The sequence below is a fragment of the Oreochromis aureus genome, linkage group 10 (assembly GCF_013358895.1).
Source record: "Oreochromis aureus strain Israel breed Guangdong linkage group 10, ZZ_aureus, whole genome shotgun sequence".
In the NCBI taxonomy this organism is placed as follows: domain Eukaryota; kingdom Metazoa; phylum Chordata; class Actinopteri; order Cichliformes; family Cichlidae; genus Oreochromis; species Oreochromis aureus.
In genome coordinates, this window is record NC_052951.1 from 17827664 (window position 1) to 17844575 (window position 16912).

The 16912-nt window shown below is 43.5% G+C and overlaps 1 protein-coding gene across 1 annotated transcript; it reads right to left on the bottom strand.

The window, feature by feature from the left end:
- Window positions 1-15740: 15740 nt before the first annotated feature.
- LOC120442348 (olfactory receptor 1500-like) lies at window positions 15741-16709 on the bottom strand. The gene has a single exon (XM_039618769.1). The coding sequence runs from the start codon at window positions 16707-16709 to the stop codon at window positions 15741-15743; it is 969 nt and encodes a 322-aa protein (XP_039474703.1).
- Window positions 16710-16912: the final 203 nt, after the last annotated feature.

Sequence of the window (16912 nt, forward strand, 5' to 3'; positions counted from 1 at the left end):
ACTATAGCCTAACAACGGAGGAACAGGTGATCAGCATCATGGAGCAGGACGTTCGAGCGGGACTGAGGAGAGTGAACACCACGAAAGTGGAGGGAACAGTCGGCATCACTGGCCATCTGCTGCATTGCTGTGCTGACCAGCTTGTGGATTTGTTCACTTCTATCTTTAATGAGTCCCTGGTACAGTCCGTGGTCCCCATATGCTTGAAAATATCCTCCATTGCTCCGTGCCCAAGAACAACAAGCCAGACTCTAGGACTTAACAGCCATCTGTGTGCATGGGTGTTAGACTTCCTCACTGGCAGATGTCAGGTGGTGAGGGTGAGTAGGCGTGTCTCTGACAACATCACTACCAACACAGGAGCACTACAGGGGTGCATACTCTCGCCACTGGTGTATTCCCTCTATACTTCTGACTGCATGGCCACTCACGGCTCCAGTACCATTGTTAAGTTTGCTCCATCAACAATCCTATTTGGATGAGGTGAAGAACCTGGCATCGTAATGTCAGGACAACCACCTCCAGCTGAACATCTGACCAAGACCAAGGAGCTGGTGGTGGACTTTAGAAGGGGTCAGTAGTGAGTCTATCATCAACGGAGCTCCAGTGGAGAGGGTACTGCCCTGAAGTATCTAGGTGTTCACATTGCCTCAGACCTGACATGGTCTGCTTGCATTCAGGTCCAGTCCAAAAAGGCAAGGCAGCATCTGTACCATCTCCAACAGGGATGGGGTCTCTCAAATGATCCTTAGGACTTCCTATTCAGGTGCTGTGGAGCACATCCTCACACAGAACATACTGGTATGGAAATAGCTGTGTTCAGGACCAAAAACTCTTCAGAGAGTGATCCATGCGGCAGAATGCTGCTGCAGGTCTGTTCTCCCTTCCCTACTGGACAGTTACCACAGGAGATGTTGGTCCGGAGCAGTTCGAATATTAAAGGACTCGTCCCATTCCAGTAACAAACTGTTTCAACTTTTGCGAATCAGGCAGAAGGTTCCACACTATCAGGACAAAAACAGAGAGATTCAAGAAGCGCTTCTATCCTCAGGCCATCTGAGTCCTAAATCAGAACATGCCCCCACTCCCCTCATAGCATCACCATAAGGGTCTGGAACACAACCTTATTATCATATTCTTGTCATCTTTCAGAATTTTCACTGTCATATTTCATATTATATCTGATTTATTACTTCATCACACACTGCTACACTGATCATACTGCTTGGACGTGTGTACATATATGACGTGTGTGTATACATCAGAATCAGAGAGACTTTATTTATCCCCAAGGGGCAATTAAGATACAACAGAGCAGGATGACGCTGAAGATAAGGAAAGGACATAAACAGGCAATAAGAATGAGATAATAAATACACAGAATATACAATATATACACAGTTTTAAAATTACACAGTTTTAAAATTAAAGTGACTAAATAAGTGAATAAATAACTGTAAGTGACTAAAAGTGAATAAAGTGTCGGCAGTATAAAAAGAGTGTAGAGTAGTTTATGTTTCTGGTGTGGGAAATGGTCTTATCGGCTGGAGTTAAAAAGCAGAGTGGCTTTGGGGACAAAGGTGGCTCTCCTCCTCTCAGTCCTGTAGGAAATGCAGGATTGAGGGGTGAAGAATATGAGAGAGGTTGTTGATGATTTTAGCTGCCTGCCTAAGGGCCTGTTGGCTGAAAACTTGTGCAAGAGTTCTGACAGGCAGGCCAATGATTTTAGAGCACACTGATGCAGTGTGCTGCAGTCTGTTCCTGTTCTGAAGGCTGAGGGAGTGGAACCAGCAGATAATGGAGAAGGTCATGATACTTTCCAGGAAGGCATAGTAAAAAGTCATCATAATGGGTGTACTGACTCCAAAGGAGTTGAGTTTCCTAAGGAGGTATAGCTGTTGGTGGCACCTCCTGAGAATCTCCTCTGTGTTAGTAGAGAATTTCAGGAGGTTGTCAAAGATGGTTCCCAGGTATTTGTACTCCTCAACTACCTCCACTGGCTTCCCATGGTGGCGGTGACTGAAGCAGCCAGATCCCTCTGCTTACTGGAGAAGGTCACCACCATCTCTTTGGTTTTGCTCATGTTCAGGTCTATCAGGGGGTCAGTTGCTCTTATGATGTGCTGTTTTATGATCTTCTCCATGGCCTTCATCACCAAGGAGGTGAGGGCCACAGGACGAAGATCCATCAGAGACTTTGGGTTGTTTCTTTTGGGGATGGGATGACTATGTAATGTTTCCACAGCTGGGGGACAGTGTGATTGTCAATTGATTGTTGAAATAGAGTCTGGAACACACTTCCTAGTTGCCCTGCACAGTGCCTCAGAACTCGACTGCTGATGTTGTCAAGGTCGGGTGACCTCCTCTCCCTGGTCCTCCTGAGGGCTCTCATCACGTCCTCAGTCTTGAAGGTGAGTGCAGAGCTGCCAGGTTTGAGTGAGGATCTGGACTCCTCAAGCTGGGTGATATCGGATGGTATACACTGGGTGATATGTATATATATGTATGTATGTATATTTAGTGTGTACATGTGTCTGTGCGTGTACATGTCTATGCTTATAGATATCTACTACTTACATAGGAATAGTAGTGGTAGAATAGTTATGTTAAAACTATAAAGTTTATAGTTTATGTCTTGCATATTTCCACAACCATATCCATAATCACATACTGTGTATGCTACCGTTGTATATAGTGTATTATCTTACTTATTTTATATTTGTTGTATTTTATTTGTATTTTCCTTCTGATATCTGTACCTGAGCTGAGGTAACGTAAAAATTTCCTCACCGTGGGATCAATAAAGTCTTATCTTATCTTATCTTATCTTATCTTATCTTATTTTATCTCTAACAAGCTTTTTCTTGTAGCAACTCTGGCCAAGCATCTAGTGGTTGGGCCTTGGCCCATGGGGCCAAGCTGGGCTCAGCCAGGACCACTGCCCACAACAGGCACCGTAGGGGTTTTAATTTACTTTATCTTTGAGGTTCTGGTTTCGGAAGCGGTGGCCCTGGCACTCTATACCCGGATTTCAAAACTTATTTGTGGCACATTGAACCTCAAATCTCTGGAGGGGAAGGAATCTGCGCTGGTGCATGAGGTTGAGAGATATAAACTAGATGCTGGTTGAATGTATCTTAGCGCATGGCTCAGGCTCTTGAATCAGTTTAACCTAAAAATAACCCATGATAGGTGAAATCTGCGAAGTAGCCAGCTTTATTTTAAAAAAAATGTTTTAGATGAAAGATGCTTTAAGGCTGTAAAACCCCTCACTACACACTTTATACACTCTTCTCAGACAGGCATGAACATTTTCACACTTTTCTCTTGTTTAAACTCTCTCAAAGTTCAAACCTTCGTAGAAAAATAACTCCAGTATTATGAAATGAAACCTAAGGCACCCGCGGTTGCCTTTGACGATGCAAAACCTTTCATCGACATTGTTGTGTTTGTTGGGGAGAAAACTTACAGACGTACAGCACAGCACAGCACTTCAGAGTCACACTGCAAGTGATCGAAGATTCATGTAAATTTGACAAGCTGAATGCATTCTGTACTGTACAGGAGACATGGCATGAGATTGATTGACAATGGTCTACAGCCAATCAGGACGCAGAACACAATGCGCTGTGAAAAAAAAGCATGCAAAATTGCACCAAAAAAATCCACGAAACAGCGAGGCTGCAAAAGGTGAACCGTGTTATAGCGAGGGACCACTGTAATGCCAGTATGTTGTGGTTTTCTCCAGCTGATGAGAGGGTTGCTTCCCTGCACCTTGAGGTCAGAATGGCTTCTCAGTGACATTTGTGTCTATACACCAAAAACAGTTCAGAGTACCCAGTATTATTGGAGTTGCTGGGTGGGTTGCATGAGAGTGCTTGGGAGGAACATCATGGTCAATCTGAACCAGAGTTGTGCTCTGTTATTGGTCATCTGTGCTAACCACAGCTTGACCTATTACAAACCACCATGTTTGAGCATGAGAGTAGTTCTAAATTCACATGGCACTGACTGCATGTCTTTGAACTGTGGGAGGAAACCGGAGAGAACCCACGCAAACAACATGCAAACTCCAGAAAGACCATCGCCTGATGGTGGAATTGAACTCAGGACCTTCTTGCTGTGCGGAAACAGTGCTAACCACCGTGCTGCCCCGTCAGGCCTTTTATAATCTTTAATAATCCCATCCCTGGTCTGGAGGGGAAGATGGACGACTTACCTGTCACTGGGGGTGAGGTCAGATGGCACGATACCACTTTGTTATGTCCGAAACATACATTTGGATATCTGCTGATACCGATATGAATCCGATATAGTCTAATTTATAATCAATAAAGCTGTTTTTTTAATGTCTTGCTGCATTTTGTATAAGTTCATACTAAAATTTTAATAAACACTAAAGCTATTCTGTTATACTTGTATGCAAAAAATACACTGCACCCAAGATATTTTGCAGTTCAGCAATACTGATCTTTTTATTTGAACTTTTAGCAGAACTTTAAATCTAAGTATTTAAAGTAATATTCAAATGTAATTTAAAATGCAATTATATGCATTTCAAAACTCTTTGGTTCAGAAAAAAGAAGAAGTGCAAAAGCAGCACAAAATAATGTTTATATACTACAACTAAAAAAAAAAAAACAGGTTGTAGAATGGACCCTTTTATACTTAAAGTTTGACATAAATAGACATCCAGAGTGGAAAGTGTTGCAAATAAATGTAAACACGGCTTCACGACACTCAACTTTTTTCAAGATGGATGTCAGTCTAAGCTATTTCTATCACATTTAACCTGAGGCTGAATTTTGTGTAATTTCTATACAAAACTTATAAAAGTGTTTTTCATAGTTTTTTTTCGAACCATGAAACTGTTTGGCTATGTGTCATGCTGGGGTGGGCGTCCCTGACAGAATTTGTTTCCCCTGCGTCGGGAGCACACGCTGGGCTCTCCAAATCATGGGCAAACAGTATCCCACATTCTTGATTTTTAGTTCACAAACACTTCTTATAATGACAAACTACTTCTGAAACTTTGGAGGTTTTAGCTCTTTATACAGTAAATTTACAGGAGGATTAAAATAATTATCAGGTTAAATGTCCTTCGTTTGTTAAAATAATCCTGTCCGATACCACGTGAGAACAATAAACATATAATTTTCAGATGTAATCCTCAAACTGAAAAGTAATGTAGCGACACTCATTTTTCACATATTCACAAAACTAAAACATCACTACTTCCACGTCTAATTGTCTGTAATGGAGGCGGAGTAAACTGGATATGCACTCCGTGCCCAGCGGGTGTTCACGGCGCGGGGGGAGCAGGTTTTGTCGGGGGTGGCCAACCTTGGCAGAACACCTGGTTGGGCAGCATGTAGTGAAGCTCCAGATGCTTTCAGTGTAAAGTAACTCCAGACCGCCCACAGGTTTCTCACACAACAGGCGCTCTATCGCATGATGCATAATGCTCCCAATGCTAAGGTCACTAGGGTTACGCCATGTCGCAAGTTGTGAGGCGCTTTTGTGATATTTAATGGATCGGATTACATTTTTTATTTCTCCCCGATATCTGATCCAGTAATTTAGGTCAGGATCGAACTGATACCGATACTTTATATCAGATCGGTCCATCCCTACTATGCAGACATGCACACACGAGGAGAGCTGTACACAAGAGAACAGAGAACTGGTATAAGTATCAGAGCACAGAGTTGTTCTGCTTGTATTTGTAGCTAGGCTTCACAGAATAGAGGCTGCCCAAACAAAGGACAGAGTACAGAGAATTATAGAAGATTAACAGAAGCTCTTTAAATTAGTGATGTGTCGGTTGCGAACGAAATGGCTCTTAGAGCCGGATCTTTGACGTGAACGACGCGAGCCAGCTCCTTATCGCGAGCAGTGGGTTTTTTTCCCCTTCTCTCACCCTCTCTCTCGCACTTTTTTTCCACTTCACTCCGCATGTTAGCCTTGTGCTTTGCGCTGGGCAGAGGGGGGAGGGGCGGTAGTTACACTCGCAGTAGCACAGCAACAGAGACGGAGGGAAAGAGAGAGAAAGAGAGCCAGGGACAACAACGTCACATTAGAAAGGTATAGTAATGGTCCAGATTCAGAAAGTTGATTCATGCAGGCCCATATGACAGAGAATGTGCATCTTCTTTTTGTTTTCATATTTTAATTTATATTTAATTGTGTTGTGGTTTGCAGTGTTTTGTGTTGTTTCACTTTAAATTTGTTTAAAAGGAAAAAGCTGAAAATTTAAATAGTTAAAAGTTGAAATGTGAATAGTTGGTTTTTGTATTATATGATTTATTTATTATATTTTATGTGGAGTGAATAAATAAAAGTATATTTACAGTGGCCCCTAGAGACAAAGCATGTACAAACTTCAAAACACGTATGAACTCTGAAGCACGTACAAACTCTGAAGCACGTACAAACCCTGAAGCACGTACAAACTCCAAAACACGTAAAAACTCAGAAGCATGTACAAACTCCAAAACACGTACAAAACACAACAGAAGTGCTCCAGGATGCTAGGCGCAGTGTTGAGCTTTTGTTACCTTGTCATGATCCTGGGTCCTTTTGACCCAGCGTTTTGTGTTTTCTATTAGTGTTATTTTGGTTCTGTTCTTCCTCCTGTTTAGTGTTATTCTGTTCTGCCCATCTATTCCTGTGTTAAGTCCGCGTTTCCTAGTCTGTGTCTTTGTGTGTATGTGTTTCCTGTTTTATTGTGAAGGTCTGCGTCTTATGTGAGCGTTTTCAGTTTGCCTCCCTAGTCTTGTCACGTTAATCACTCCCAGCTGTGTCCCTCACCTGTTTGTAATCTCCTTGTGTTCTCTGAGTGTTTTTAAGTCGTGTCTTCTGTCTTAGTCATTGCTGGTTCGTCTGTGTTGCTCCCCTCCATCTTCCTGTGATTCTCCCTCCGTCGTCCTGTGTGGTTTTCCCTGTTTTCTCTTCGTCTCCCTGCATCTAGGTTTCTTATCTCAAGGTTTCAGGTTTGTTTTCCTTAGTTGTTCCCAGTTTAGGTTTTCTTAGTTTTGCTCACCCTCGCCATCTCTGTTTGTATGCACATTGCTAAATAAACTCACCTGCACCAGAGCTGCCGCATTTTGGGTCCTAATATATTCTCACACGGCTTGGCCCCGGCAACCGTGACAGTACGAACCAGCCACCATGGACCCAGCGGCAGTAAATCCGTCCGAGGAGCTCTGGGACGACATTTCGTATAATGTGGAGATTCTCCTCGGGCTGTGGCTAGAGAACCCTCCGGAGGAGCTTCGCCGCACCGTGGAAAGCCGGCTAAAACGGCTCTTTTCTGGCCTGCCATGGCTTCTGAAGTCACTTCCTCCAACCATGCAGGCTTTTCTCCGGCACACACCTCACCTTCTCTCTGCCACTCCTGCCTCGCTGCCCGACTCGCCGGATGTGTTCTTGCCCGGCCCGTCGGAGCCGTCTGCGGGGAGGAAACACCGATCGCGCCGCCAGCGCGCCACCCCACAGCCGGTCGTCCGGACTTCTAATTCGCCGGCTGTGGTAAGTGAGGACTCTTTTCCGTTTTCGGACTGTGTGACTGTTCATTCTGGGGCTGTCTTCTGTGCGGCAGATGATTATGTGAACAGCTCATCGCCTGCTCAGCAGCCACTCTCAGCTCAGTTAGCTGCCCAGCAGCCACTCTCAGCTCAGTCTCCAGTGCCTCTTTCAGCTCAGTCTCCAGTGTCACCTGTAGTTCAGGCCCCTGTGCTTCCACTGTCACCTGTAGTTCAGGCCCCTGTGCTTCCAGTGTCACCTGTAGTTCAGGCCCCTGTGCTTCCAGTGTCACCTGTAGTTCAGGCCCCTGTGCTTCCAGTGTCACCTGTAGTTCAGGCCCCTGTGCCTCCAGTGTCACCTGTAGTTCAGGCTCCAGTGCCTCCCGTGTCACCGTTACCTGTAGTTCAGGCTCCAGTGCCTCCAGTGTCACCGTTACTTGTAGTTCAGGCTCCAGTATTACCAGGTCTACTCGTTCACTCCATGCAGGGAGAAAGTCTTATGTCTACTCAGTGTACTTTTCAGGGTTTAGCTGCCGTTGGCACAGTTTGCCACTCCAGGGCTTCCCCAGAGGCTAGGTCTCAGTCCCCAGCTGATTCTGGACCCCTGAAGTTTAAGCAGCCCCCTGAGAACCACACCATGTCAGCGTTGCCTGGGCAGAGCCAGTGCTCAGTGCATTGCCAGTCGCCACTGTGTCAGCTAGTGGCCTCCATGACTGCTGGCTTAGTCATGGCTTCTGCTGGAGGGTCCGTGGGACCGCTCCGGCCTTCGTCTCCTGTCTCCGCTGGAGGGTCCGAGGGACCGCTCCGGCCTTCGTCTCCTGTCTCTGCTGGAGGGTCCGAGGGACCGCTCCGGCCTTTGTCTCCTGTCGTCACTGGAGGGTCCGAGGGATCTGTCCAGCCAGCAGCGCCACCACCTGCGGCTTCCACGCCGCCGCCTGCAGCGCCTCCGTCTCCGGCCTCCACGCCGCCGCCTGCAGCGCCTCCGTCTCCGGCCTCCACGCCGCCACCTGCAGCGCCTCCGTCTCCGGCCCCCACGCCGCCGCCGCCGGCAGCGCCTCCGTCTCCGGCCCCCACGCCGCCGCCGCCTGCAGCGCCCCCGTCTCTGGCTTCCACGCCGTCGACTGCAGCGCCCCCATCTCGGGCTTCCACGCCATCGCCTGCAGCGCCCCCGTCTCCGGCTTCCACGCCGTCGCCTGCAGCACCTCCATCTCCGGCTTCCACGCCAGCTGCAGCCTCATCATCCACGCCAGCTGCAGCCCCATCATCCACGCCGCCTGCAGCGCCTCCGTCTCCGGCTTCCACGCCCGCTGCAGCCCCTCCGTCTCCAGCTTCCACGCCCGCTGCAGCCCCTCCATCTCCGGCTTCCACGCCCGCTGCAGCCCCTCCGTCTCTGGCTTCCACGCCAGCTGCAGCCTCATCATCCACGCCAGCTGCAGCCCCTCCGTCTCTGGCTTCCACGCCGCCTGCAGCCTCATCATCCACGCCACCTGCAGCCTCCGTGTCTTCAGCTTCAGCATCGCCAGCTGCAGCCCCGTCTGGGTCTTGTTGTGAAAAGCAGTTTCACCCCGGTTCGTATATTCGTCAGGCCTCCAGAAAGAACACCGGGACTCAGTAGTCAATTAACAATACCTTTATTAATACACACTTGTTGATTATACCTTCTAGAAGGGAGATGTACAGAACCCCGGACTTTCTCTGCAGATCTCAACCCCTTTGTCTGTTACATGCAGTTTTGTATAAGTGACCCCCCTTCTAATCCCTCTATGAGGTGCCATAAAACTAAGTGCTATGTTTACCTACTTTTACACGTGTGTGCGAGCACGTGAATGCCTACATGTGCGCGTTCCCGCGTGTCTATGTGAGTGCTCGTGAGTGACTGTGTGTGCATACCTGGTATATGCGTGCACGTGAGTGAGTGTGCATATAGGTGTGGGAGTATATCAGTTAAAACACTGTGGGTGTGTGTCTCTATGTACGTGACTCCCTAGAGGTCATAAGAACCCATCTCCCTTCCAGACCACAGTTATCCAGTTACAAATCTACTTCTAAGCTCATGACACAATCAGGCCTTTATTACATTGAGGGCAGTGTCAGTGTCTCTACAATAATTCTAGATTCTATCTTAACACATTTCTAAACTCTAAAGCAAACTAAACATTCCTACATGTCTAAACTCTAAAATAAGCTAAACATCCCTACAGTCTGCAGCTAACCGGCCATCTTCCAGGCCACTGGCCAGGCGCCATCGCCGTCGTGGGCGGCCCCCAGACTCCTTTCGCCTGAGTCGCCGCCGTTGCCTTCCACATGGCCGGCCTCCGGACCTCCTTTGCCTGGGTCGCCGCCGCTGCCTTCCGCACGGCCGGCCCCCCGAACTGTTTGGGCTCCGGTGCTGTCGGCCCCCTGAACTGTTCTGTTTTGGACTTTGTTTTCTTAAGTTCTGGTGTGTTTCTTTTCTTTTGGTTTTGGGATTCGTGTTTTGTTTATTGCTGTCTGGTGCACCTGTTTTGTTTTGCTCCTGTTTTATTGTGAAGGTCTGCGTCTTATGTGAGCGTTTTCAGTTTGCCTCCCTAGTCTTGTCACGTTAATCACTCCCAGCTGTGTCCCCCACCTGTGTGTAATCTCCCTGTGTTCTCTGAGTGTTTTTAAGTCGTGTCTTCTGTCTTAGTCATTGCTGGTTCGTCTGTGTTGCTCCCCTCCATCTTCCTGTGATTCTCCCTCCGTCGTCCTGTGTGGTTTTCCCTGTTTTCTCTTCGTCTCCCTGCATCTAGGTTTCTTATCTCAAGGTTTCAGGTTTGTTTTCCTTAGTTGTTCCCAGTTTAGGTTTTCTTAGTTTTGCTCACCCTCGCCATCTTTGTTTGTATGCACATTGCTAAATAAACTCACCTGCACCAGAGCTGCCGCATTTTGGGTCCTAATATATTCTCACACGGCTTGACCCCGGCAACCGTGACATACTTACTGGCTACACAAGCCAGCAAGTACCAACAACTGGATTTGGTGTGTGGTAGTAACAGGTAAATGAACATTTTTTTTAAAAATTATTTGAATATATATGAGTGCTTGTGTATAAATACACAAACAATACATATATGCTTTCAATTGTGTAATTTAAGTGATCTAGGTAGCATTGTTTTGGAAGGTCAGTTAACCCTAGAAACGAGTTTGCACATGCTTTGGAATTTGTACGTGCTTTTTGGAGTTTGTACGCGCTTTGTCTCTAGGGGCCACCGCATATATTTATATATAAACATATATAAATTAAACCACTTTTTTTTTACATTAGTAATTCCTTTTGTGCATAATTTTATATTATTGTTAATAATAAATTAATTAAAGCAACAAAACAACCTGAAGAGCCGGTTCAGAGCTGAAAGAGCCGGCTCTTTTTAGTGAGCTGAGCCGAAAGAGCCGGTTCTCTAAAAAGTATTTGTACGGATCATTTGGTCCACATTTTATCATGTTTAAGTCTTGTTGCAAACCATCCATTCATCTTTCATGGATATCACCACTTCCAGCACATCTGCGGGGACACAGAGTCTTTCCCAAGGCAGCCGAGAGATGTAATCTCTCCAGCAAGTCCTTGGTCTGCCCTGGGGCCTCCTCGCGGTAGGAGATGCCCAGAATACATTATCAAGGAGCTGTCCACTCTCTCTCTAAGGGAGACCACAGCCACCCTTCAAGGGACACTCATTTCTGCCATTTGTAGCCATGACCTCATTCTTTCGGTCATTACCTAGAGCCGTGGATGAGGGTAAGAATGCAGACTGACTGGTAAATCAACAACTTCTGCTTACTTCTGGTGAGCCCGGTATCAAGATGAGTTGAGATATTTAACTATTCCATCCTCGCTCCTTTGTGATAACCATCTCACACCAGCCCAGAGAGCAGATGTTGCTGGATTGCAACCATAGTTTGCAGATGTGTTCTCCCCCTGCCCGGTTGCACCACACTCATAGAGTTCTATTTGGAACGCCCTTTCATTCTGTAGACTGATGCCTTGAGCAAAGGGCTGGGGATCGAACAACCTGTGGTTTACATCAGCCGAAAACTGTACAGAGCACGAGACCCTTTGTAGCATGTTTGCCTAATCTTGGCTCTCCTATTAATATGACACTAGTGGCTGAGACTGGTGTGAATGGACAAGAGACTGAGCTGGCTACAGGAGGGAAAGCAGCAGAAATGGAGCTGACGGGCAGTGCTGAACTAGGAAACGACAGATGTAAAACTGTGTAAAAAGACACTTAACAACGAAATACTGTGTGCCAAGTGCATGGGTGGGGTGTCCTTAGTGGCAGTCTTGCTACAAGACTACCAGGGAGGCTGAGGAGTTCTACATCAGTGACCTCACTAGGGATGGACCGATCCGATATACAGCATCGGTATCAGTGAAAGATACTGAAGTTTCACCCATCCCATTCTTCCTATGAAGTGGTGTTGGAATTTCCAAGTAAGAAATGCACTCCTGCCCGTGCACTGCTGGCTCTGTTGTGCTGGCTCTGGGTCCATTGTGTAACTGACGCCACCAACATTAACAGGACACTTACATTAGAGCCTCTTATTCCATATTTTGTTTGGGTTTCCGGCAATCAGAATCTGTGAAACTGTATTAATCCCAGATGGAAACTGAGTAGCAGAAAAAAAAGTGCTCTCAGCCATGCACCATATGATTGGATGCTAATCCAACTGAGCTAAACCTGCGCCCGACTGCATTTGATCACCAAAATAGGACAAGAGATAGAGAGGGGATAGCCTAACATATGAAACAGGAAATGACCATCGTGTATTCCATTTATTTCAACAAAGTAACTGTATTCTGATTATCACCTATTTAAATGGTAACTGTAACGGAATACATGTCTGTGAAAGTTCTCAGTCATCCAGGTCATGGTAGTCTAAAGAGCTTGGCAAGAAAACGACTGGACTTCTTTAAGTTGCTTGAAGACGTTTCACCTCTCATCCAAGAAGCTTCAGAATTGAAGAAGCTTCTTAGTCCCTCACTATTTTTGTTGTCTATATTTACCACATTTTGAGCACTATTAAAGGTATTTCTTATCAAAGCCATGCAGATGACATTCAGTTATATGTCTTGAGTAATCCCCAAGATGTTTCTAAACTACAGATATGTGCTTAGACTATTTGAAAGTTGGATGGCTGACAATTTACTCCAACTTATTGAAGAAAACAACAGAAGTCCTTGTTTGTGCACCTGAGAGACTTGTTTACAAGAAGTCATGGAAACTTTAGTTCTCTTTGGTAACTTTGGTAACTCTTCTGTCAGGATCCTTGGGGTAACGTCTCATTCAGCTTTCACATTGGATGTTCATGTCAAATATCTGATTCTCTCTTCACACTCTGAAATTGACATTCATTTATTCAGTTCAATTCAATTTTACTTATATAGTGCCACATCACAACAACGGTGCTTTATATTGTAAGGTAACAGCCTTAGGACAGCATAATGGAAGAAGAAGCACTCTTCCCAGAAGAAGAAAACAGAAGAAATACTCTTCCCATTCCTTCTCATTCTACTTTTAAATATCTTAGGAACCACAAATATGTCTGCTGTCTGAGTGTGAAGTGCTCTAATACAATACAAATGAGCAGATTCTCTTTGGTCACAGAAAGCTCTGAATTTACTGATTTTAGATGTTTAAATCTTGATGTTTTTGCTACATTTGCTACATTAGTCTGTAGTTTGTATGAAATGCTTGGCCGACATTTTCCGCTTTAAAAATAACAACTTTTCCATTAGATTGCAGAGGCCACATCAGAAGTTCGTCTAAATCCTTTTTAATAATTTTGCTGCAATTTTAGCTGGAACTCTTGCTTTCTACAACTTTTTTAACGATTCTTTGATCTCCTGTGTCTGACGAACATACATAATCAGGTTTAGCATGGCAGTGGTCATGGAAAGGTTTATGATCCTAGTATTTGGATGTATTACACACCAGTGGAAAAACGACAAAAACGATTTCTTTCTCCATTAAATTATTGAGCTAGATTTTCCCTCTTCACTAGAATAGACTTCACTAGACAGACCACAGTCTGTCATTTAAAAAAAATTAATCTCACTAATTGGGATAGTGTTTAAATCAGCGGTCCTCAACCTTTTTTGTGCCACGGACCGGTTTAATGTCAGACAATATTTTCATGGACCGGCCTTTAAGGTGTCGCAGATAAATACAACAAAATAAAATGATACAACCAAGACAAAATCTGTGGTATTTTGTAATTATAATAATGAACAAATATAATAATAATAAAAATGATAAACGAATTCACTGTGTAATTGTGTAACTTTATTGCCAGTGTCCTCCTGCGCCAACAACACTGAGAGTAACGTCCACCTCTCTGCCCCTGAATGCTATCTGGTTGCTATGGTAAGGCGTAAATATTTCTTTCAAAATAAGACACACAACTACAACACGGGGAAAGAACCAGGGAAACTGAGTTAATGATAAAATCCTCGAAAACCATAAATTTCACACCCAAGCCTCAACTATCATGGCCCGGTACCTGTCCGTGGCCCGGGGGTTGGGGACTGCTGCTTTAAATGGCACTTATTGTAATACCCAGAAATTCAAAATTTAATGCGTAGAGTGGTACTTTAGGATATTGGAATACTTCATCATTTCAAATTTTTTTTCAGTTTTTCATTGCTATGATGTTACAGGAGTATATATGATTCTCCATCTGATAACAATAGGGGCATGAATGACACATGAGTCAACACAGAGGGTGTAGCCCTTTACTGCATGCAAGGCCTCACTCATCTTTTCTAATTCAAGCCATTGAATGGAACCTGTCCAACCATGTGTGTGCTGTTGGTGCCTTCTAGCCTGTTTTTACTTTGGTTTTACTAACTTGGTTTAACATGAAGAATCTCCAGAAAGTTTTCTGTTTTGTTTCTAGACTCACCCTATCAGGTCACGGCAGATGGGTTCTGTCTTAGCCGGGTTCTGCCGGAGGTTTCTTCCTGTTAAAAGAGAGTTTTTCCTTCACACTGTCGCCAAATGGCTTGCAAATAGGGGGTCATATAATTGTTGGGTTTTTCTCTGTATGTATTATTGTAGGTCTACCTTACAATATAAAGCGCCTTGAGGCAACTTGTGATTTGGCGCTGTATAAATGAAATTGAATTGAACTGAATTGAGACTCTAGTATTTTATGAATCTGTTACTTAGTATTATTAGCAGATGCATGTAAACCTGTACGGTTTGTGAAGGTAGGCATGGTAATGAAATGAAAGAAATAAGAAAGCAGTTTTTCAAATATATGCATTTTTAAAATTTAATGTAATGACATTATGTTTAAAATCTATCATATAGATTAACATATTTAGTCATTTTTAATAATAGAAATACTCTGTGTCCATAAAAGTCAGAACAAAAAAACTTCACACACAAAGTTCACAACTTTTGTTGTTTGTTTGTTTTTTGGACTATTTGTTGTAGAAGAATATATGAGGAGAGTGTCTGAATACCTTAAGAATAGCTGAATGTATTGCACTGCATACTGCATATATGACTTAAAAACATAAATATCAGACAGCATTTCCAGTTTCAGTTTAATATGGTCTCATACAAAACCTATATCACTATGGAAAAAGAGTTGTAATTTATAGTTGGACTTTTGCTTTTATTTATACTCACTTGCTGTACTCCAATACAGTTAATAGCACAATTTCAATATAGTCCAATAAAGACCTCTATAATATGTGTTAGTCAGACTAACACACATTATAGAGGTCTATAAATCACAAACTTCACAAATTTCCTTTGGAGTCAGCACACCCATTATGAACATAACATCATTTTAGAATTTTAGAATTGTACTAACAGTGATGCTGCCACTGTGACACGGATAAAAGTTGATGTAACATCTACATGTTAAGGGGTTACTCCAACAAAATACAAGTGAGGACAATTTCTTTGGTCACAGAAAAATCTGAATTCACTGATTTTCAAATTTGTATTTTAAACTTTTTCTTTTTTTTGTTAAATGATTTTGATTTACAGTGCAAAATACATACTTCAATATTTTTAACATTGGATATGAAGACTAATACATTAGTCTTTTATCAAAACTAATGTGTGTGTCTTAAAATGCATTCAGATGCAGTATTCTATATAAAATACTTGGTGAGCATTTTCAGCTTCAAAAAAACTTTTACATTATATGGTAGTGGGCACTGCAGAAGTTCAAGTCTAAATCCTTATCAGTATTTCGCTGCAATTCTAAACTGCGCCCTAGTTTGGAACAACTTCTTTAATGATTCTTTAATCTCCTGTGTCTGAAGAACATAGATAATCGGGTTTAACATGGGAGGCAATGCAGTGGTAATAGAAAGGCTTATGATTCTAGCGTTTGGATGTATTACGTTCCCAAAGATATACACAAATGTAATAGGAAGGAAATAAATTGCCACTAATGAAAGGTGACCTGTGCAGGTTTTGAAAGCTTTCACTCTTTCCCTATATGTAGAAATTTTTGATAAAGAATAGCCAATACAGCAATAACTTCCTACGATAAATGCCAGTGGAAACCCAAGAATTATAACAGGTGCCAAACCAGCAATTGCACGATTGGGGGTAACATCATTGCAGCCAAGACGATACATAGGACCATGATCACAGAAATAGCTTTGAATAACGACAGACTTACAAAAAGAAAGTCTTGTGAGAAGGCCAACTTCAATGAGCATAAGAGTTATGGCAAGAAGCCAGAAAAAAGCGATCAGAGATAAAATGAGCTTGTGGCTCACTCTCATTTGATAGTGCAGCGGGTACATGATAGCCATGACTCTGTCAAATGACAATACAACCAGATTAAAAGCCTGCATCGCATAAAAAGTAAAGCTGAAAAACATGAAAGTCATGCAGTCATTGTAGGAAATATAATAATGGTTTAACAGAAAAATGTCAAGAACCTTTGGCATCAAAGAAGAGCTACTTAACAGGTCTGTAAATGCAAGGTTAAAAACAGCAACATATTTAGGACTTCTCAAAGTATGGTCCAATGTTATTACAGTCATCACTAATGTGGTTCCCACCACTGCAAGAATGTAAATAAAACACAGAAAGACAAAATAATATCTAATATTAGGTATGCCAATGAAACCACTTATTATAAAATATGCAGGTCGCACAAAGGTGATGTTCTCAACAGCTAAGTTAATAAATGCCATGTAAAGAGCTGTTAATCTTCTATAATTCTGCTATAATTCTCTGTGTTCTATCGTTTGTTTAGGGAGCCTCTAGTTTGTGAAGCCTAGCTGCAAATAGAAGCAGAGCAACTTTGTGCTCTGATACTTATAGCAGTGCTCTTTTCCCTTGTGTCAGCTGTACAGCAGGCCTGGGTTCACAAATGTTGTTATCCGCCTACTTGAAA